The sequence below is a fragment of the Meleagris gallopavo genome, chromosome 5, assembly GCF_905368555.1.
Source record: "Meleagris gallopavo chromosome 5, MGAL_WU_HG_1.1, whole genome shotgun sequence".
Lineage (NCBI taxonomy): Eukaryota > Metazoa > Chordata > Aves > Galliformes > Phasianidae > Meleagris > Meleagris gallopavo.
The window spans coordinates 51988433-52013181 of NC_139408.1; the positions used below are offsets into that span (position 1 = coordinate 51988433).

General features: G+C 38.8%; 1 protein-coding gene across 3 annotated transcripts in view; it reads right to left on the minus strand.

Moving 5' to 3' along the window:
* Positions 1 to 219: 219 nt before the first annotated feature.
* NUDT14 (nudix hydrolase 14) overlaps positions 220 to 24749 on the minus strand; it is a 50918-nt gene continuing 26388 nt past the window's right edge. For 2 of the 3 annotated variants that reach the window (XM_003206765.5, XM_010712001.4), the window contains exons 3-5: positions 13413 to 13477; positions 9642 to 9879; positions 220 to 2086 (exon numbers count right to left, since the gene is read on the minus strand). In XM_003206765.5, coding sequence (XP_003206813.1) covers positions 1846 to 2086; positions 9642 to 9879; positions 13413 to 13477 — 544 coding nt within the window. In that variant the 3' untranslated portion in view covers positions 220 to 1845. Of the gene's footprint in view, positions 2087 to 9641; positions 9880 to 13412; positions 13478 to 18716; positions 18785 to 20030; positions 20136 to 21129; positions 21175 to 23797; positions 23864 to 24749 lie in introns of those variants that run through there. The other variant, XM_085225765.1, reaches the window with a different exon arrangement.

The following is a 24749-nucleotide window of genomic DNA, read 5'->3' on the forward strand; positions in this document are numbered from 1 at the left end:
CGTCCTAATTACTCATAAAGATCACCACCAAAATTAACAGGGAAGAAGGAAAAGGATGAACGTACTTTAAACTCTGTCCAATGGAGCGCGTCCAGGGGAGGGACGGACTAAGCAGCCTCCTGCTCACAACAGCAGCAGCAGTGTGGGTGAGATTTGGGAAGTCTGGCACTGCCCTCAGTCCTCTCCCAACACCGACACTCCTGGGCAGTCAAGGCACTATTAATAACTCATATTTTATTCAGTTTTGAAGGCTACAGCAGCAATAGGACACATACTGAGCACTGTAACGATGCACAACAATGGAGACCATGCCCTAAAACATCTTCCAATGTAAATATATCAGACAGACAAAATTTATTTACTTTTCATGATTATTCAGCCCTCGACTGTCCACAGGCACAACTCAATGCAACTGTGCTGAACTCTGATGAGAGGTGTCCAACTCCACAGGCTGCCACTGCTCTCTCCAGTCGCTTTTCAATGAGCTTTCCTCCCGTCAGCACAAGAGGCGAGCACCAGTTTTAAAGGCTTTTTATTTATATTAATTTATTAAGCACCTCTTTAGATCTGCAGCTATTTCAAATCACTTCCCTACCGCATTTATTCCAGCTGCTATGTGAAAATTTGCACATTCCCTCTACTCGTCTTCTAAAAATACTTCATACCTCCACAGCCCTACAAGTACAGATAATGCAGACATCTTAATTAACACTAACTCAGTGAATAACATAAACAACTCTGTAATTAAATGTCCTGACTTGATTCTCTCTCATTCATGCTATTAACAGTTTCACGTGACAAACAGTCCACATCTAAATCATGCTGGCAGAATAATATACATTTCAATTAGACCACTTTATTAAATCAAATTGTGCTGCTCAGTATGTCTGTGCAAGCTGCATGGCCTTCAGTGTAAACTGCACAAATGATGATAAAGTCTCTCATTAAAGCACTTCTGATTGCTGGATTCAAAGGAGTGTTATTGGAGGGGAAAGTCCCACTCTACACATTTTGGTGATAAGGAATCTGAGACGACAGAGAAATCACTTGTGTTAGTCACCTTGGAGTCAAATGAGAAGAATTTGGCCTCTCAGGTCCTGCTCTAGAGGACAAAGTTTGATCTAATTAAGCAAGTACTATCCATAAGACAAACAAAGAAGCATGTGTTCCCGTAGAAACCCCCCATCACTCACCCCCACCACTGCTGCTCAGCGTTCTGCTGAGAGCAAACAGAAGTAGGCAGCCTTACAGCTGGTCTATTGTCAGAATGACATGTTAGCAAAAGGATTTACAGACATGTTTGCTTATGAAATAAAGGTCTGCATGTTCAGAAACGCAAGCATTTTCTCTGGTACAGGAGCTACACAGAGAAAGCTGTTCCCTGAAAGCTGTGCAAAACTCAACAACATAGTTAGGATATCTGTCACTACGAAGCTGTGCTGCCTTCCCCAAAATATTAGGACAAACAGTGAATACACAGCTCCAGTGAATACACAGCTGCCAGTATGTACAGCCAACAGCAACAGGCTGGCATAGCAGCTGCACCGTGGCCCTGAGCATCTCTTCAAAACAGTGGTAGAGCAGTGCCATGAAAAAGGAGAACCAGGCACATCTCCTTAGCCTTTGACTGAGAATTAATACTTGACTCCCAGAGACAAATGCTGGCCCCAGTGCAGCTCATCAGATTTTTGCTAATGATGGATTACTTCAGATTTTACTTCGGATTTTAATTCCAAATTTATAGTGAGAATGATTTGAAAACTGTAGCAAGGTGAGTTGATGAAGGCAGGCAGACTTGCAGTTTTCCAGCAGGAGATCTTCTCTTGAAATCAGGGTGCTTTTGTATTATTTTTTTGGTAGCTTGGGTGCTATGTTATTTTGGAACCACGTGAAGCTGAAAATGACACCCATCGTCTTGGGAAAAGTCTCATCATAAGCAAACTTCATGGAGTCTTCTAAAGGTATCTCTACAACTTCAATCAGCTCTCCTTCCTCAGGTTGGCCACCTCCTTCACTCGTTCTCATCTGGTCTGTTACTTCTGCATAAAACAATGTCTGCCTGGAACCTGTCACACCTACTCCAGACCTAGAAAAAAACAGAGGAAAGTTTAGACAAAAAATGGTACCTAGAAACCTGAATCCTTAACTTGGGTCCCGACTCTCTGTTAATGTCATTTAGAGCTTTCAAAAGCAATTTGTTAATATGGAAATTGAATACAGTCTTCATGTCAAAATATCATCAGTTTTGAATACAGTTGCATGTTAATTCAATTAATCTTGGTGAGAACAGGACTGCACCGTGACTCACAGAGATCTACAAACAACAGAGTGAAGCTCCTCAGTGTATCTGCATGCTATTATTGCTACATTTGCTTACTTGTTTTTACATAAATATTTAGATTTTTTACTCTTAAGAAGATTAGGTCCATTCACAGCTGGAATCCTCTGTTCATGGACTGGAGAAGTACAATAGAAAGGCAGCTTGAAAGTCTTTCTCTATCCTTCCTGAACTTTAGCCTTGACCCAAATGGACCACTGTAAGCCCACATGTATCTGAAGTAATTCAGTCTTCCCACTAAATTTGTTACAGTGGATTTAGTTGAGGATATTTTAGATTATATCATCTTTCTTCAGCTAGACCACTTGCTGTGCATTATACTTCTTATTTGTTAATCCTCTATTTCCTTGAGACTATTTCATTTAGATATTTTTAACTAAGGGATTAGTACATAATCCACTCATTTAGTCCTTCCAAGAAAATATTCACATTGTAATTGCAATTTCGTCATTTCATATGATTACAAGCGACTTTTCAGATTGAAGCTGGATTCAGAGTTCACTGAAGCTATGAATCAGGACTTAGGGAAAGCTGCAAAATTAGCCTCTGTTTTATTATACACACAAAGGATGCCAAGATTTGTAGCAGTGTTACGATCTTAGAGTGCATATCCATACCTACATGTTTTCTAAGAACAATGACAATTATCTTGTTTGGACAATTAACACTGGTTATTGAAACTGGTTTCTTACATCAATATACACCTCCTTTTCTAAACACAGAAGTGAAACAGTGTATTATTTTCCTAAGACCACTACAGATGTACTCTTGACTTTGGGTAAGGCATTTCACCCCTGTGGAATCATTCCTCCATCCCTACGAAGTGATAGAGATACTTAAGCATCTTTCACACTTCCAAGGACTCAGAATGAAGGCTGCTATGTGATTTCAGTCACTGTAATGATGAAGCACTTCATTCTCTGTTCTTCTTCTTCTTCTTTTTTTTTTTTTTCCCTCTTTTTCTTCTTTTCTGCAGGAAGAGGCAGAAAGGACTTTTCCTAATCAACTAGAGAGCCAGGTCTGCTGCTCTCTGTACAGTGACACTTGTTCTGCAGTTGTTTCCGTAGTAGTATAATAAACACGTGAAGACTGCTTAAGATCCCCTCACTATTTAGTTGGGTGACTTTGGTGACTAAGCACATTGTGTTATTTATGTACACATTCACTGACTTATTGCCTAACTCCATGACTATTTCAGTGTCTTCATTAAGACACAGGAACATATGCAAGATACTGTAATTCATAAAAGCAGGTAATAGATATTTTCTCATCTTTTTAGTTTAATATTTCTTTCTCCAAATGCTCTCACTGACTCTTGATCATTTTCGCATGGAGCTATGTGGAATGCCCTTTACTAAATTAAACATTCTCCAGGACTGCCTATCGCTTTCACATTTCCAGACTCTCAGGTATTCCTGTATTCTGCTTGTCCTTAGAAAACCGTAAAAATATCAGTTCTAATGTCAATCCATCTTTAGTACCTTTGTTTTTTTTATACAAATGAAAACTCTGCAGGTCTGTTGCTTTGAAGCCAACCCAAGCCTCCACCTGGATGAAGTAATAAAGTGCTTTAACATACACCTTGGAAAACACGTACACATTTCACTGGTTTGGGGGCAGAGGGAGGAAAAGAGGGGAGGGGCAGAAGGCAAGTGACTACTAAAGAGGCTACAATTTTGCTTTCAGTGTGCTTTCAGGTTTATCTGTTACTAGAAACTTCTTATCCTTTCCCACAGTTATCTTCTGAGCACTTTGTTCAAGGAATTTTGGTCTGCCTTTATTTGTGGTCATATTCCTTTTTTTGCTACCTTCTTTCTCTATCCTGAGTCTGCAACATATGTTTTTCCTTTCTGTACTATTTCATGCTACAAATAAAATGCTTTTGGTCTAAAATGAGTTACCTATTAACAGATTACAACAACATTCATTAGCTTTGCATCTGTGAAAATCACAGGGGTCAGCACACCCGAGCTGCCAGTGATGGGAAAACCACCCCCCTAACAAAGGTGTCTCCCCTTCTAACACAAGAGAGATGCAGTTTTGGGGAAGGGCAAGCAGGGTCTGAACTCACAGCATTGGCCCCTCAAGCTTCAGCCTCACACTGTAGGTTTAGCCCCAAGCTGCTCAGACCAGGCATGGCATGGCTCATACTGACCCAGACCTATTAGGCCTGGCTTGACCTAGCTCACTGTTCCAGATGGATTTTGATGCGTCTGCATGGTGCCTGACTCTCATTTACCAATGTGGGACAAATGCAAATGATTCTATACAAAATGCAGCTATGGTTCCCTGGTCTCTTTCTCAGAAGGATATTCTGAGTTTATAGTTACTTCAATTAGCAGCTACATGGCTGACAAAGACTCTGGCAAATCATTAGGGCTTAAGCTCACAAACTCTACCTTCAAGAGAGAGACTTTTAAAAGACTCTTAGCACTAAACCTTAAGCATTGCTTCAGAGATGATTAGAAACCCCCAACGCCTTTGTCAACAGCAAGTCTAAGAATGTAAGCATGTCAAACTAAGGATACCAACGCGGTATGGTTCTCATCATAACAATAACTTCAGCTTCAGCTGACTACATCAAAACAAGACTGCACACTGCCGTCCCACATTTCACTTCAACTAAAATGCCCAAACATTGTATTCAAACCACGCTATTCCTCCAGACCTGTGAGCAACACTTGGCAGCATCAGCGCAGCAGAGACGCAGCTTCTGCAGCATTACTGCAACGTGCTTCTCCTACCCTCCCGCACAGGGGTGGCACAAGGCTGCAATACAGAGACTGTCACTCCAAGCTGTTTCTGAAGCACGGCAACAGCAGCTCCCACAAAGCCTTTCTTTAGCTCTTCCCTTCTCTCAAATCTATCAGGAAATACACAGCACATGAAAGCGAGCTCACAAAGCAGAACTTCTCACTCACCGAGTTCATAAGCATGAAGATAGGTAACGTATTTCAATTGCAATTGGCTGGTAGAATCTTACTTACTGCTTTAAAAAAAAAAAAGTTAAGTATTTCCTAAAAGCTACAAATGAGATTGAGTCCACCTCGTGTGAGTGCCTATGCTCGGGAACAGGGAGCTTGTGCTTCAAACGTGTACACACATATGCACATGTCAACATTTGTAAGCAGGTCAAAATTGAAAGCACACACTTAACATTAGCTTTCTCCTTTTCTCGTGTCCAGGTACTCATCTATTCAAATCCATTTTTACATCCAATATTTTAATTTAAAGGAACACACAAGCACCTGTGAGAATACAGCCAGCATTTGATACCGTGCTCCTCTGTTGAAATGTGAGGAACAAATAACTTAATTGAGATTAACTTATTAACTAACTTACTATCAACTAATTAACTTTCTAGTTAAACTCGGATTTCTGATAGACGGTAATTAATAGCTAACTCTCCCATCTTTTAGTATTTAATAATATAATTATATGAAGAAACAACAGTTGTCTGTTCATATTAGCACAGAAATTTGGATATACAATGAATACGTAACTCATGTTTACAAATAAACAACAGAAATCTCAGTTATCCATGCTGAAATCAAGATCTACTTAGGCACACAAGATGTACACTGATGAACGGCGACATGCAGCTCCCATTGTCACTTCTTAAGACCTTTGCACAATTCTGACTTTATAAGCAGCAGGTGCAGGAGAAAAGCAGAGAAGTAATTAACATAAAATTATATTACATTATGCCATCACCCAACAGGTGTACTAGCAGGTGATCTTTCTAATTATAATGCACTCCGACATTTTCGAGGCCGTTACTCTTTCTACATAATAACCTGTGAATACAGACCATTTTTACCTCACTGCACAGCGACTAATAGCCATGGCACAGCAATTGGAACATCCAATATTAATTCTATGAATACTCTTCTTTGTTGTATACTTTTGGAAAAGTTTCAAATGTAGAAAGATTAAAGCAAGTACCGTTATTAATATAGGTAAGCCCTTAAACTAATCCATCCGAGCGTTTTAGAGGGCTGAGAACCTGCAGGACCCATTGTACTCAGTTTATATTCCCTCCAACCTCTGAGAGAAACTAAGGATGGAATAAAGGGGAAAGAAACTGAATGAGAAGCTCTAAGTAGCCTTTCTCCTGACGGGATGACATATTACTGAAGTTTAGAAATATTTTTCAAGACAACCAAACATTTCAAGAACTTGCAGAAAATATTACAAGATGCAATGACAATATTTATGACAACATATTTAGTAACAACAAAACATTTCTTTGCCCCAGTCTTGTAACGAAACAAGTCTCAAGAAAGACAGTATCTCAAGCTGTGAAACTAACTAAAAGCTTAATTCCACATGGGATTCAAACTGAAAGCTGCTGGGATTCAATGACAGAAAGAATAATAATAACCTGGTATATGAGAAAGGCTCGTTCCCCCTCTGAAATCTTGCATTCAGGAAAACAAAGAGGGAAGAAATCCCACAGATTGACAGTTTCACTGACAACGGTTTTCAAGAAGCCCCAGTTTTCAATCCCACTGCTGCTGTATGATCTTCATTTTACTGTTGGTCTAAATGGTTCCTTTACACCCACTGCATCCTTCCATTTTCGACTGAGGCCAGAGACACAGCTGCCTAGAACTCAGCACAATACTACGTGTCAAAACACTCAGAATGGAAAATGAAGCCTACAAGAGTGGATTAGCCGCTGATGGAACAGAAAACAAACTTGCTGTAATGGTGAAATGAGCCTACTTCCATTCCACTTCAACCCCTACTCTGAGTTCTCACCACATACTGTCCACGTCCCTCCCCTTTCCAATCCATCAGCCACAGAACTGTGTTTGCCTCTCTAGCAAAAACTGCTTCTCCCTTTACATTTGTTGCATCTTCTGCTTTCCATATTCTTCTGTCAGATGTGCCTTTATTCAAGTTAGGCAATTGCATTCTCATTACCATGATACTAGGAATGGGTGACATGAGGCATACAAGACAACTCCTTCCTTTCAGACCAAAGGATGGATCACATAAGCCCTTGCTTTCATGAAAGCCCTCTCACTGTGCATGGAATTCTGAGCTTTCATCTACAAAAATATAGCAGGCTTAGTAATTCTGAATTATATTTCTATAAATATTTTTAATGTTTGCATCAAAGAAAGAACCAACAGCTAACAGATTTGTAAAGAATGTGTCACATACAAACAACTTCAGCTGTAATAGGACAATAGGTCTGGTGAACAGGAACAGAGCAGAAAGAATGATCAGACATTGAGAAAGCATTGTCTGAAGAGAAAGGTAAAATCAACAAAGACAGCTTTGCATAGACAAAAATAAAATCAAGAGGAGACATGTTCAAGCAAATACACAGAAGGTGCAGATGTATGTCATGTCTGCTGGAAAGAGAGTAATAAATCACAGCCTGGAAATGAAGAACAGGAAAATGAGACCAGATATCAGGAAAACCTTGCTTATAGTAAGGACACTTCAGACTGAATACTTGGAAAGGCTATGAAATGATGTCATTTTAGAGAAAGCACAGATGCATGCTTGTTAGAAATGACATAAATCCAGCTGAGCCTCTTCTTTGGAACAGGAGATCCTCCCAAAATTCCTTCCGATTCCATTTGTCAAGGCTTCTCTCTGAACTGCTGCAATGGATCAATTAATAATATAGAGCAACTATTACACGGATCGTTGGGATGACAAATAATAAAAGAATTGTATGACATAACTATTAATGGCATGCATGTACATTCATGTAACACTTTATGTTAATCTCTTTATGTTGACGGTTGCAGCACAAAACAGCATAAACCATTTGGAAAAATCTGTTGCACTTAGAAAAAGCCCTGAAATTCTAGTACATAATATAGCTATTACAGAAAAAAAATGTCCTTAGCAGAGCCTAGAGGGACCAATTATTTCTTGTCTTCGCATCAAATGCTCAAGGATCAAAGAGATACACCAGCCTGGCTAAAGGAAAAGTAACAGGACACTGCTAACAGCAAGATTGCGACATTTAGAATCAAATTTTAATACACAATGCAGTAAGAAACTGTAAAAATATCATCTTTGATGCTTCAGCCTTTTATATGAGTCTGAAAAAGTCAATATTACACAGGATCTTTTGATTTCAGCATGGATCTCCACGGGCAGAAAGCTGTGTCCACATACACAAAGCAAGACTGGGGGATTAACATAGTAAGCAAGCATGCTTTACTTAGTCTCAACACAGAAAACTCCCACTGTATATTCTCTTTGCAAGTCAGACTGCAATTAAAAACAAACAGAAAAACCTCACAACAACATGTAAATGGAAAAGACATTGAACAACCAAAAATATATACCATTTTAGTGGGATGAGAATTGTTACTGAGACAAACTTCTACACTGATGACTACAGAAATTATACTCTGCTTTTCTAGTTTGTGGGTGTGTATAAAAGTGTATATATCTGTATGGTACAGCCCACCAGTGTAACCCAACATAGGAAATGCAGGACAGTTTTTTCTCCTAAGTCTGGAAGGCACTGTTTCTTCCAGCAGAACATCCCTTGGTTTAGTGTCAAGGAGCTGTAGGAGGCAGCTCCTGTGATTCAACCCCTCCCCTCAACAGAAGCACTGCTTCTTAATCCAGCAGGAAATAACATTTGCCAGGATTGACAGCTGTGGATTTGTATTCAATTCCCAAATTAAAAACCAATGACAAGGCCTGGTTCAATGGAGATGTCAAGCAAAATGAAGAAAAGAAAAAACCTGCAGCACTCTCTGTAAAATACAAACATACATACATTTTGGATACTAAATGCTGGGAAGGAGATACAATGGGATTAGAGCTGTGTGCAGAGTTTCTCCTGAGCTTTTCTTTTCTTTTTCTTGAAACAACTCACATTTTGTATTTTTCTTCTTAAATATTATTTTCTTCTTACACATTAGAATCTATTTCAATAGTCATTTAAAATGCTGCAACAAATGACATGTAAAAACCTTCACCATTAAATCATCAGAATCTTCACAGATGACATTAATTATCATTCCATTCAAAGATGCATTAATTATGCCCTAAATATAATGGCAAAAGTTCTCATGCTTCCACAAAGTCACATAACTAGAAAATCAGAGCCCACTGTGTGCACTTGTATCAGAATAGTAAGAACCAGAAGTGGAAAAAGACTGACCCAGTAAAGCAGTGTAACAAACTGCTCTTAGAAGCTCATTAACAGCTCCAACACATTGCTTAAATACAGGAACAGGGAGCATTAATTCACATTCAAGCTACTTCAGAAATCTGTGACACAAGAAAACATGGTGCTTTACTTGCTGCTCTTTACCTGTAAGAAGTGATCTTCTTTAGGTTTGTAACAGGAACACGATAGCCACACTCTTCTAAGATCTCCTCACAGGCAATTTCTTCTAAAGAAAGGTGTGGCTTGTCTACGATGCCAGCACAGAGTTCATAAGTCACTCCTACCACTGCAGGTAAGGGATCCTCCAGGCGGGAGAAACTTTCCTTGTCCTGGTTCTGGAAGAGCTGAGGATGTTGCCTTTCTACTTCACACATGTAAACAGCTTAAAACAAACAAACAAACAAATACATAAGGAAAAGAAACGAGAGGGTTGAGTTTATTCGTATTCAAAGGAAAAAATACATAGACCACACAAATCTGGGGCAGAAAGTTATCACGAGAGCATGTGAAAGCAGCAAGTGTCTGGTTGTGCTAGCTATTAAAATTATGACACAGAGAAAATACAACTCTAAAGAGCAAAGGATCTCCTCCGACTTCCGTAAATTTATTCTTTGAGCTCTATTTGTGCCTTTATCATTTGGGATGAGGCCATGCACATTAAAAAGGAAGCTAGCTCATCCAAGAAGTCTACACCCCAGAAGTTCCTAACAGCTTCCCTTCGTTAAGCAGTGTGGCTATCAGGATTTAATTTAAAGCTGCCGTTATTTTGCAGGAAAGTTGGGTTGCACATAATGTACCATGTGCACAATGATGAGTCTTTCAGCCTGTCAACTCAGCTGTTATTTAGAAAGGGTATGAAAAGCATGTATGTTTGTTTGGGGAAAAAAAAAAAAAATCCCCTTTTGAACATATAGTTCCTTGCACAGATTCCTGTGTGGAGTTTGAAAAAGACTTCTTGAATTAATCTACAAACAGCTGCCACTGTAATGCACTCCTAAGGGAAGTGCCAGATTTTAGTCCTCATTTAAGCAAAACCTCTCACCGATGTCAACTGAAATTTTGCCCGAGTGAAAACTGCAGGAATGGATGTAAACACTAAAAATCATTGTTGACAAATCCAGATCCCTATCACTTTGGTACCACAGCAACAACTTTTCAAGCACTTTCCAAACCCCAGAAATTAGTGCCTGGAGTTCTATCAGGCTTCTTGTGAGAACTCAGAAGGGTTTTACAAGAGATCAGCACTTTGTGGGCGTTGTTCAGATTGGTCTGGATAGAAACGTGAGGTGCAGAAGTATGCCCAAAATTCATTTTTATCCAGAACTCAAGATACCCAAAGCTGTCTGCAAGTAGGTACATTTAGGCCCTTGAGATACAAACATTTAAGGAAAAGAAGCCTCCATTTTTTAAGTTGATAGACACAAGTAGAGCTGTTTTCTTCTTAAAACGCAGTGAGGAGGAGGAAAAAAAAGTCCTTGAAGTGTGCTTACTGTTGTTAATACACAAACTTTTAAAAGCTATGAATTACCATAAAAATGACAACTACTTTCAGGATCTCTCTGAGATGAACCCAATACTTTTAAGATTGTGTTGCTCTGTCAGTATGGACGTATCTTTATCAGTACATACAAAATGGAGCAAAGATACATTCCAATAAAGGACTTAGGCACCAAACCAGGATATAGGTAAGAGTGTGGGAATGGAAATATGAAACTGTGATTACAGTAACTCTCTGTTGTAAGGCTGCTGAATCCCTAAAACCCCTTCTGTCATTCCAGCAGGCACCTGCCATCCTCCTTCTCCCCCAGCACAACTGGGCTCCATGTAGATCAAAGTTATGTTCCTAGAAGGACCCAATCCAGCAGTCCTCCTCAGAGAAAAACACTGGGATATGCCAACACGCTAGCACACTAGCAGCTTTTCTCTGTCAATAAGGAAGAAAACAAGCTGTACTAATCACTTCTTTAAAGAGTCCAAAAATCAGTGTTCAATCAAGCACGGACTCGTTACCACCAGGCTTGGAAAGGTTTGGATTGAGTTTCTCTCTCGTACAGAAGCAAAGCCTAGAAGATCAAGGTGCCCTAGAACCAGGGATCAGAGTCATCAGAGTCCCTCAGACCTCTCTTGAAAATGGAGAACTGACTGCACAAGTGATACACCCAAGGTCCTAAGGTAACAGACCAAACATCAGCCTTTGAGGAAGACATTCCTCTTCCTCACTGCAGGCTGTTTGCTTACTGCAGAGGCATGAAGAGTTCAGAGAGCAGAAACTAGAATCCAGGGTTCCTCTTCCAGCAGTCACTCACTCACTGGTGCTGTGTCCTATTGCTTCCTCATCTTCTGATGGCTTACATTATTTTGGTCAGAAACAGCCACTTCATTACCATCACGAAGCTTCCTCCATCCTTGACCTCTCTCAGGCCAGTCAGATAAGCTGCTTAACCCTCAAAATCACAGAATTGTAGGGCTTGAAAGGGACCTATGTGAATCATCAAGTTCAACCCCCTGCTAAAAGCAGGTTCCCTACAGTAGGTTGCAAAATGATCTGTTTGCAGCCACATCAGACCTCTGCTAGTGCTGCATAAGGGAATGTGGTGAGGATGTATGTACAAAGATGGACAACTGCCTTCAGAAACAGCACGGACTTAAATGGGAAAACCTGATCAGCACACCACACCCCAAGGCAAGGCAAGCACATATGTCATCCACCACACATGCAGGGGACGAGCCTGCTGCCTGAGCTGCAGCTGTTTGCTTGCAAGAAGAAAGCTGTATTATCATCTTCCGTGGGATCCTGAGAGAGGCAATGAGAAGCCTTCGCTTTAATTTCTGCTCGGAGAAACAGGCATCAACGCAGACAGTAACCAGCTGATGGAAATAAAATTACAGTGTTGTGAGTAACAGGGGACATGGTTGCATCGACTGAGCTGCTACAAGATTTTGAACTGACCACTGGCCCCCAAGGCCAGGTTTGACATCCCCATGGAGATGATATAATGGACATTACTAAGCGTGTATCTATGCCAGCTTCTGCTTAAGATTGCCTCAAAGAGAGCAACAGCTACATGAGTGATTTTACTCAGCTGGCAAATAAAAGGCATTGAATTACTAATATATAGATAAACAAATTCCTTATAATAATCAATATAGTGCTTCATGAGAAATAAACGCTATTATCACAACAGTGTGGCACAAAACTGAGCCTGTCAATCACTGTTGGTAAGTAGGGACAGCATGACACCACCCCAGAAAGTTTCCAATGAAGTCTATCACAAACAATCTTGAAATGGTTTCTTAGCAACAGTCAGTGAAATATCTCGTGAATTTTTTAATTTAAGATGCAAACAATATGCATTTCATTTTTAACTTCCAAAAAGTAAATACTGCTTTGCATAAAAATAACTGATTCAAAACTCAGAAAATACAGTATATTAACTTATATTCCTAATAATGTCCCATTAAATGAAACTGTAATCACATGGATGAAGCTATAGCATAAATAGTCCTGATTTTCTCATATTTTCAGTTTCTAAGTGTATAACACATAAAAAACCACAAGCTACTTAGAAAAAAATAAGGACCATTGCAATTCTGAACAAAAGCTGGCAGCTAGGTAGGTCAAGAATCAGCTTCAAATAAGAGTAACTCATTGCACGAGCTGTTTGAAATGTCCCCAGAAGAGGACAATGGCATTCCCAAAAGCAGGGTGTGAGGCTACCCTCATCATTCATTTCATCTGTAATGGAAATTTCCTTGGTTAGAAATTCCAACTTGCTGAAAAGGGTGGGCTGCTGCACAAAGAACAGAATATAGAACAAAGATTTTATCACCACAGATGCACCAACTTTTAACTGCTAAACCCTTAAAAGCTTGCTTCGCTAGAGAGCAAAAGTAAATCTAAAAAAAGAGGATTACCTGGGCGGAACTGCTTCACCACTACAAAGCACTGCCGAGAAGTATTGAAGATCAGGATTGACACGCTAGGGAGAAGATAAAAAACACAAGATCAATGCTTTATGAAGGATATATGCAGTACTATTAAACTTACATCTTGTGAATTTCATTTTAGCTACATAAATACATAGAAGAATTATTAAACCACAATGCAACAAGATCCTTGACAAAGATCCATCAAGAAACACAGATAATGGGTCGTGTTCCCAAAGCCCAAATTAAGTCACTTTTGCCTTCTGTCGTGCAGATAAAGCACTCTACCAATCGATTCCTTCTTCCCAACAACAAGAAGACCCAACCTAGTAAAACATCTATTTGATAGCAACAAGTCAAAAATTCCACAAAACCAAGACCATTTTATTCCTCCTATAAGGCCCATATTAGAATAATCTAATTTTTAAGCACCGTCCAGCTCTACCTAAAACCAGACTTCTGTATAAGCACAGAAGATATCTGATCTGCGGCCATTTGCTCGGCTGGACCTTAAAAAAAGACACCACCAACTTTGTCCAGACTTAAATCTGGAGTGCTTTTAACCGCTACAACATTCTATGGTTCAAAAGTCAGATTTTAACCTTTCCCCTGTCCTCCTGGCTGTCTGAAATCCCTGCCACAGGGAAACTGATTCCAAGATGCCCAGAAAGTGTGGAGAATTGATCCTCCCTGCTCTGATCTCCAGTCAATTACTGCTACATTTTACTAGTTAAAAAAAGTTGGTAGCCCATCAAAACCTGCAGAACAAGTGTATGTTGTGCTCTTCCCATAGCAGCACTCTCTCATTTGTTATACCCCACCATATGTAATTGGAAAGTTAATTCATTATTCTATGAATTCTAGAAAAGATGATACTAACAATGGCAGATATGCAGCATTTAGTCAAACTTTCAACTTTCCCTGCAAAAGAGCTGTGCATTTATTTTCATTATTTGATTTTATAATGAAGTAGAGCTGACAGAGTAACTGCTATTTGATGATTATTAAGAATATATGTTAAAGCTTATTATAATAATATTTAAAGAGCAAAACAGAAGAGGAAAGTCCAGATGCGAACATTTATATTCACACTCATTATTCTTAAAGATTTGTACTGCACATCGATGGTGAGATGGCATTTGGAGGCAATTTTTAAGCAATGATTTTAGCCTTTGGAGCCGTCGATACTGAGCAAAAAGCAAAAAGCTATTACTTCTGTTGAATGTATGTATATATACCCGACTGTAATTCCAAGACAGAGCACGCTGCCTGAAAGTAGAGATAGCAGCAGCCCAGAGCTAAGGGGAAAGGGAGTAGTGGGGACTTCTGAAGAATGCAGTTGTCCTTTCCCTTTCTTCACTCCCACCACCCCAAACACAATTTTTCCTTTGGCTTTCCTTCTTCAGCACGTCTCATTAAATAAATCGTACCAACTCATTAAAAGTGGTTCAGCTATTAGACATTACTTTTTTCCTAAGAGTCAATCACTTGAGATTTTTATGGAACAGATGGGAAAATTAAAAACAATCTGTCAGAATTAAGGAACAAGATCAAATTAAGCTGGAAAGGAGTAGCAGCAAGTTATTACAATTGTCTGCTTCTCACACCATCTTGAGATGAGAGGGTACAGAGATGGCACAAATCTGTAGAACTTTCTATTTAATTACTTTCAATTTTCTGAGAGACTGACAAACAATTCTGAACATAAATTTACATTTTTTAACAAACTGCAACGTACAAGTTCTAATATTTCCCGTCAATTAAAGAGCCACAGAGGAGAAAGTTCAAAATTAAATACTTTAAGATGAGTGTCACTCTATAAATGCCATTTGGTATTTTTTTATTCCACAAGAAACAATAAAACATGAAATATTTCCACAGGTTACCATGTGTATAATTTAAGAGAAGCCACTTGAAGTATTCAGGACAGTTATCTGAGTACGGCAGAAAGCTAGGGCAAGAAGATCCCCACGACCACTGCTTTCATTGATTTCCCTAATGCAGCAATACGTTTCAGTCATTTGGTCTGGCCTGCAAGATTAAGAAAGCACATGGACTGCTCCAAAAGTAATGCTGCCTATTCTATTATGTCAGCCCACAACACCAGAGGTAGATGTTGGTGGTAAGGCAGCAGAGGATGAACCTTCCCACCAATATTCCATCTCGCTGCCATGTGACAGCTGGCAGCAGAGGGGCAGTCTGACAGAATGGCGTCTGACATGGAGGCGCGTATGGAGCAAAGGGGAATTGAATTCCTCTGTGCAGAAAAAATGGCACCCAATGGCACCCACTGACATTCATCAATGCTTGCTCAACACTTACGGACACCAAACAGTGGACGTGAGCACAATGAGGCAATGGGTGGAGCGTAACAGCAACAGTGGGCCATCTCCACTGGTACGGATATTTACGAGCACAGCTCCTGTTCATCACAGGCAAAAATGCGTTATCAAATGGTGGTGACTGCTGAAAAATAGTGTTTTGTAGCTGAAAATTTGCTCTACCAAATAGTGTTATTGCGCTCTTTGTATCTACTGTATTTCCCATGGAAAGAAATAGGAGGCAGTACTTTTGGAGTGACTGATTCCTCTTCTACCATTAAAAGAGTGATATCCACCTAAATACTTCCTTTTTATCTCAAAATACCCCTTAGAAGAATTTAGAAGATGCCTCTGTGGCATGCCACTGACCTAAACAACTCCTCCAGGTTCTTCCTTCTGTGAGCCTTGTACAGCTCTGTATTTACTGAGCTTACGTAATGATGCTTTACGGCATTTCAGCAGAGCAGACATTGACAGAGAAAAGACATTATAGCTTCATGTGCTCACAGCAGAGAAAGGCAGGTGGTGCTTCTAGAAGCAATGCAAAAAACCATGGGGTCTGACAGCAGCAATGGTGAGGTAGGGACCTGATGATAATCAACACCTTTTTAAAACATGCACACGCAGATGGAGGGACAGAAAGTTAATTCTTTTCAAACACACCCCAGCCATTAAGATCAATAAATGAGCTTTGCCAAAGCTACAAGAACCAGTACGTCTTGAGATCCAATACTAAAAGCATGCTTTTTTTCCTCTGAGTTTGCTGACGTTATGGGCTTTCCTTCTTGTTGCTGCTTTTTGAGGATAGGAAGAGAATTTCAGCTTGTAATCGTTGGCTTTGTAATTTCTACCAGGATGGTTTGTTGTTGGTTTCTATCTGATGGTTTGTCAGTTGTTGACCTGAGCTACTGCTAATTCACAAGCAACTGCTAACACTTACTAATTGCTTTTCATAAGACAAACTTTTAGAATGCTTTAATAAACAAAGATTCATTCAGCCTCTCCTTATTCTTACACGTGACTTCATCACCTATTTTACAAACGCTTATCCACAACACAAGTAAATAAGTAAATGCACAAATAAACCCCAGTTAAATAACAGCAAAGAAAAGGACAAGATTCTCTTGTGTTTCTCTGAATGAAGTGAGGCTCTCAAGGCTGGAGATGAGGCTTTTTAAAAGATAATCTTGTACGAAGACTACAGTACATTAAGTAATTGATGGGGTAATAAGGGCAAAGAAATTGACCTTTCTTTAATCATCCTAAGAGGAACTCAGGACCCTCCTTGTGCAGGTGGAAACAGGGTATGTGTATATGTATGTGTCACACAAATAATTCTAATCAAAACTGAATAAAGTAAGGTGAAGCACTTAAAAAAAGAGTGGCATTAACACTGAAAGCCAGAGCTTTCCCAACTATTAACCAGTCACTTCCACCTCCTTTTAAAGACTAAAAATCTCACAATTAGTTGAAAACCTATAATAATCTTTGTGCTTCTTGGAAATGATCATGTTCCATAGAGGAGACTGCAGGAAATAATGCTATTTGATTAATGGGAAAAAGAAAGGAAAAGATAAAGAAGACAAACCCTCACAACACTGTCAGAGCCCGTGCTAATTCAACTGACATTCTCAAAAACAATGAAAACAGAATAGACAATGAAAATAAGATTCATAAAAAAAAGAAATACAAGAATAGCATGCAGGAATAAAAGTAACTGATTTAATCTGTCCCTCCCCACTGACTATCAGCATATTTGGTATTTCAGGTCCCCCTGATACAATCAGAAGAAAATAAATGTAGTGTGCAATCACAGAAGTATTTAGAAAAAATGTATTCATTTCAGCTGGACAGCATGTGAATATGAAACATACATCTACCACTTTGTCCTTATATGGCCTCATAATGGAGCAAATAGAAAGATTCATGAATCGTCCAAGAAAAGTAGTAAGAAAAAAAATCACTTAGATGTGATACCACTGTTTAAAGCATAAATTTATTTTTGTTCTTAAATTTATGTGGATTAAGTTTTCTGAACACAAAGTCGACAAACTGATCTTTCCCATCACCTTCTGTGTCAATTTATGACTCCGATCAAAAATAATTGTAAGGGAGGATTCATCCTTCAGGGAGACCTTTGTCATCCCAAGTTATTTCAGAATTATTTTGGGGGACCACGAGAAAGAATTGCATGCATGCTGTGTTACTTCTGTAATCAGATGAGCCATCAACTTCACAGCTGCACATCCCTAAAATTTACAATATATAGTATCTAAAGTGCTGTGTTCTTTCTTTTATCAGAAAATCTAGAGCACCCAGTGTCTTAAGCCAGAGGAAACAGCCCGTTTTCAGAGCAGACAAGTAATAAAGCTGTACCCTTTGATTATTCTCCAGTGCAATTCCTTCAGTTTCCCAGAGCTCGAACTATAATGCAGAGAGTCCTGAGATTAAACGTGTGTGCTCGTACAATCTTTATTGGTCTATTTAAGTCTTCCTTCAAAGCATTTTACATTTTTCAAAGGCCAACACCAATCCAATTGGCTACTTAAAATGCAGCCTATTACAAAAGCAAAGCCATAAGCTCCTGACAAAAACATTCACCCTTTCATACTAATCACAGATAAAGTGGATTTGGCAAAAGATAATTAGAGATGTCTAGAAGACTTCTGTATTCAAATAAAATTTGAATGCTTTCTCCAATACTATTTAAATATTTATTACTAAGTGAAACCAGGATTAAAGTGGCAAGATGCTTGTGCTTAAGAAAATTAATGTTACATTGAAAAAAATCGAAAGGAAGGCAGGTTTCAGTAAATTGAAGTGCAGCAGGAAGTTGTTCATGGCACCATAAAGCAAGACATGTATGTTTGATTAATCATCAGACTTACAGAAGAATGACTTAAGAAGTGCTAACAAACCCATATACGTGCACTTCTAAAACAATCTCTAATTGTAAAGTAGCAATTAGTACCCAGGCAAAGAATAAGGCGCAGGACAACTTGTTTGGAATAAACAATCCTCCCAGCAGGCTGTTTTCATCTAACAAAGGAAAAAATAGAAAGTAAATTCAACTGCAAAATAAATGAGACATCAAAGCACATTGCTCTCAATAACATTCTTCAAGAGTCATATCTTGGCCTGTATCCCAGGATACCCTTGAAAATGAAAAACTGCATCTCAATGGGATTCTTTCAACAAAATATTTTAACAAATAAATTCAGGTTTTATTCTAACTTGGTTAATTAAATAAATCTTTGTGGGCATTAAGCATAGAGTAAGTCTGAATCTGATGGGCTTTTGTTCCAATTCTTAATTATTAGTGAAACCACTGTTTATAAATGTTATCACATAATAAGACCACTAAATGACCTATCTAAAAGGCAGAGGTATGACTTCATTCCAAAAAGGCGAAAGCCAAAGCTTTAAAACAATTTGAGAATTCAAGGACAGTACACAGAATAAAAATGCCAACCGTTTTGCCCAAGCTAGGAAGGGATAAACCAGCAACTTCATACTTATCAAAAATCAAATATGAAGTGAATAGCAACATGTTCTCAAGTGATGGTGAGTTTCATCACCATTAGTGAGAAACAAATAGAGAATTCATATTTTACCTACTTTCCCTATTTCTAGAATGATCAATTTAATAGCTCCCTTCTTTCAGAGAGATATTTCCAGATAAAATTCACAAAATAGAGGCACTCTAATTAGAGAATACTTCCTCATTTTCAATGAGGAAATTTTATTTATTTATTTTTTTACCAATCCCAGATGCTGGCGATGCCCATCTTACTACATGTCTGTAGATGATGCAAACACTTCTGGCACTCCTTTCAGACAGAGCAGGTTTAAGTCAAACCCATTCAGAAGCAAAGTAAAGACCTTAGATTTCACTGACTAGAAGAAAACAAACATGTCCGCTTCTTTTGCATAATATTGAACAATACTTAAAAGAGAAATTTCTGAAGTTGTAAAAACTAGATGTCTCTAATTTGGCCACCAAAGACTTCTGTTTAGAAACATACGACTCATCAACCAAAACTCTTATGTATGTGCTTAGATTTAAGTATTTTTATTTACTCATGTAATTTTCCAGTGAATCAATGCCCCAAATAAGTATTTTATTGCCATCTTATCCTATTTGGTAGAGTTTATAAGCTAGATGGTGATTTAATGACATCTGCTTAAAAAGGTAAAATCAGAACTTGAAAATCTGGCTTCTGATTTTGCGTTTTTCTCTGATAACTTTACAGCATGAAATGCATTTACTTTTGCCCCAACATACCATTATCCTGACAGCATCCTCGATAAACAGATACCGGCTGTATACCTGAGCACTTCCAGCGACAGGGATTACAGAACATCCCTTCCCAGATTTTCTTAATGCCAACTGTTAAAAAAAGTTTCTTAGCATTTCAATTCTGAAATATTTTCTGTACAATGCCATTCTTTCTTATTCTGTCATTGGTTACTGATGAGATCAAATGGTTCTGGTCCGCTTCCTAACATTCCTTCCCATTTTCCTGATAAGCAGTAATTTTTCTTTCCAGTCGCATCATCCTCTGCACGACCATGCCCAGCCATCATTACTTTTTCCCTCAGCCATTATTTCCCTGAACTTTTCATCGTTTCTGTTGTTTGTTGAACTACATCTGGTACATTATCTCCTCTACTATCTTTGAAGATAATGATGTGAACTCCAAGCACTGACACCCTGGAGATGTTACAAAGACAGAGGAGCTTTACAGCACAACGCATCGCTGTGCACAAGAGGCACATGCCACCCAAGAAAGATTAATTTTTTCTTAAGCTGTAAAGATGCTAAAAGGCTGTATTTTACCCATTTTAAAGCTACTGTGATAATTCTTGTGCAAAGGAAGCATCTGAGTTAAATTTCACGGCATCTTATAATACACCAGGACATAAACCAGAAAAATACATGCGGGATTCAATTTCCATAAAGCCCAACCGATCCGGCATATGAAACAGGAGAAGGAATTTAATCTACTCCTATAACATGCTCAGGGCACGTGACTTCCACCATATCTCCAGCACTGCTGCTGCAGCCACCGGGCCGGAATAGCAGCCGGCTGCCTCTGGCTCCAGCAACCTGGGCTGCAGCCGTGGGGTGGGCAGTGGGGCTGTGGGTAGCCACCCCAAAAGCAGCTTTCTCCTCCCATGCTGTGCTGCCAGGCGTTCTGTGGGTCTCAAGAACCTGTGGGAGACCACACAGATTTCCTCTGTTCCCTTTTGCCTGCAAACTGATGGGGAAGCTCTACTTGTCAGCTGTCTCTGCAGTACAAACAGCCTGCAGCCTCCTCAATGAGCAAACACTTCAAATAAGAATGAAGTTGCTTCTAATGATAAATGAATTGATTTCTTACCTTCAAAGAAGCCAATCTCATAATGCAGCAATACTTTTTCCTCCCCTTTTAGAGAGACGAGAAAGAAAAGGAAGTTTTTTTCCATTCAGAATTTTTAAGTCAGGAACTACTCCTATGACACTGTGACACGTTTTTGTAGTCTAACCCAAAGTATAACTGTGTGTGTGCATCGGACCTTTGTTGTAAACATTTGGGTCCTGGTGCATTTTTCTTGTCACATGACATTGTCAGGGTCAGGAGGAACTCACCTAAACAGTGCAGTTCAAGCTCCTCAATTTTCCTTTTCCTTTTAAATGCAGTGCACTTTAGAGTGACGTTTTGATATTCTAAATAGAGAAGTAGCCGTAATTTTGCTTTATATCCAATCTGAAAGGTGTCCTTCTAGTTGTCAATTACAAAAAGTTTCCTGCTCTTGAACATTACTACTCCAAGCACAAAAGCAAGCGCATGCCTCCGCACTGACCTTCATCTGTTCCCAAATTGTGTCTTTTAAAAGCCTTGAATCCGCTTAAGGGGAGCTGCTGAAACCTGAAACGAACTGAGTCTATTGCTTTATAGAGTAGATGAATGTAAAACTGAAGTATTACATTTCAGGCTCTTACTGTACTAAATATAGCAGAATTAGGATGCGGGGGAATATAACCAGAGAGCGAGTCTGGTTTTAGAGACAAGATTTTTGTTACAGACATCGATGACTATTTTGTAATACTTGGTCTATTTCTGTTTCTGACAGAATATCACTGTAAATGGGCAGAAGTAAAATGTCCTCCCAATCAAGAGATTTGTTTTGAATAGCATTGATCTTAAAAAAAAAAATAAAATAAAATCAAAAAACTCTCCCCCCTAAAGACCACCAACACCAACTGCTGAGTACTTTTGAAAGACCAAAGAGAAAGAAGCACCCTGCATTTAGATTTTCATCTCTTGCACTCTGCATGATTCTCTTAAAGATGCGTTTAATAATGTGGAAATAAATCAGTTGAGTATTCGGAGTATTTGGAAATGCAAGTCCATGGGACCAGAATTATAATGAATGCATTACTTACAGGCAAAGTAGTGGCTTTTGACTTGATAGATTTCTTGACAAGTTTACAGTTTTTTGACAGTCATCAGATGAGAAATGTATTAAGTATATTCAATTTACTTACCAAAAAAAAAAAAAAAAAATCATAGAAATGTTCAGGACCTAAGAGACTTTTGGGGATCACCTGAGTCCATCTCCTTCTCATCCTAGAGCTAACTTCAGAGCTAGGTCTGGCTGAGCAATACTTAACTGACTTTTCATAGAACCTTCGAATCATTAAGGCTGGAAAAGATAATCTAGTCCAAGTGCCAACCCATCCCACCATGCCCACTGCCCACGTCCCTCAGTGCCACATCTCCACGGTCCTGAACACATCCAGGGACGGTGACTCCATGTCCTCCCCGGGCAGCTGTGCCAGTGACAGACCACTTCTTCCAAGAAGAAACCTTTCCTAATATCCAGCCTGAACCTCCCATGATACAACTTAGTTTTTAACAATAAGTTTTTGAAAGTCTGCCTTGGTAACAGTTGATTGTGTGACCACTAATAATTTTGAAAGGAAAAAAAAAAACCCACAAAAATCAACTCTTTAAATAGCGTAGTGGGATTGAGAGTAAGCATAAATTGTTCAGCATAAATTACAAACTAAATAAAGCGCTATGGGCTCAAATTCAGATCTGCAGTAACTAAGAAAGAAGGGGAAAAAAAAGGAAAATCAAAAAAAGGTGTACCATTTCAGCTTGCACAAGTGTTACGCCAGCTTGTGGATGCATAAATGATACAGATAATGAGCCCTCCTGATATATATTTAAGATTTTTAAAATAGGTGACTCACACCTAGGGCAAGTGAAATGACTGCTGCAGTCCTCATCTTTTCCTCTTTGTTAAATTCAATCAGCTGTTCATCTGAACAGTTGGAAAGGATACATTTATACGGAAATAACTCTCTTGCTAAACATTTTCCTGTATCAAATATATATTCTGATAAAAATCTACTGAATATTGGCTTACGCTGACCTCATCCAAAACAAGAAAAAACACTGAGGTCCCAGAGGAGCCCAGAGCACAAGCTCTCAGTTTACTGTCATACAGCACGAATCAACTGTACGGAAATTTATAATGCCCTTACATGTGTATTTTGCAGATCTCGCATTCTAATCTGTAGTTCAATTCAGATAAACAGGCTTTTTTTTTTTTTTAATGAAGCATTTAATGTTATTACAGCATTTTCAGAAGGAAAAAAAAAAAGTTCTTTTGAAAAAGGTGTCTTAAATATGGGAAACTCCTACAATCTTCCTGAGTGAGACCATCATTTCCTAACTTTATGCACTAGGTAATCATGATCAACAGCACGTGTGTCATGGAAACTTCTCTTCTTCTCCTATATCTCATCCTTCATTAAGACCCTTAAACCTATAAAGGCCCTTATCTAAGTATAGATTCCTCTATGTACTTCAGCATATGGAAATGACTTTTCCTTACAACTAGCATCACAGCTATCTTACAAAGGTACAGTAAAACACAGTTTATCAAAAGCTGACAAGAAATTCTTGACTAACCCATTTGATAATAATTGACTTTCCATTCACAAAGAAAGATTATGCAAAAGCATGGATTTCCTATGCAGAAAGATCATGTTATTACCTTTGATTTCAGAAGTTGCCATGAATTTACTTGTGAAAGAGCATTAGGCATTCTGCAGTTCAACAGTGATCACTAATAAGTTTGGATGGCAGCTGTTGTACATCTGAAGCTAACAAATGTTATGTGGCCAGAGATGACTGGCATGACATGTGTCTGTAGCCTTTTTATACAGTTATGTACTCAACTATTTTAAAAATGTTCACAAAAGTCCTTCAGAAATACCGTTCTCGAGAAGTTCATGGAAAAACAAGCCTTTAATACTTACCCCGTTCAGTTAGTTGCATGTGCTCACACATTACCACACAGTGATACAAAAGTAATGACAAATTATTTTTCTGGAAGTCATGCCCTCCTTAGCACTGTGACTAGAAGCTGGATTCACTCGCTTGAAAGTACAAGGCATATATTAAATTTCCAGCAATCAATTATCATTTCAGCCTTTGTATCTGTGATCATAAATCCCACCACATGCCCATATGGACAGACAAAGTGCAAAGACAGAACAGTCTTTCAGGCAAATTCCAAAAGCAAGTGTAAAGTTCAGTAATGAAATATCACTCTCTTTTCTGTTTTTAACCTCAAGCAGTAGAAGCTTTTTAAAATTTTCCTCAATTTAATATTTTCATAGACATCCTGAAAGCCTTATGCTCACAATCTTTATACTGATAGAAAGTGTCGCTATCATCAAAGTGACGCAAATATCCATCTCAAGAACCTACACAAAAAATATATTCACTGTAAGGACTGAGAGGGTTCTGACAGAAAAATTTCAGAAAATACAAATGATTTTACTTACCTCATACAGAAGAAGAATACACCCCTCAAGATGACTCAGATTGTTTCAGCTACTTTTGCCATAAGTGCTTTGCTACATTTTTACATGAATAAATTCAGAAAGGCTTTTTCCAGGGAAAAGCTGCTACTTCTGCTTTTTATTTTTCTATTTTCCAAT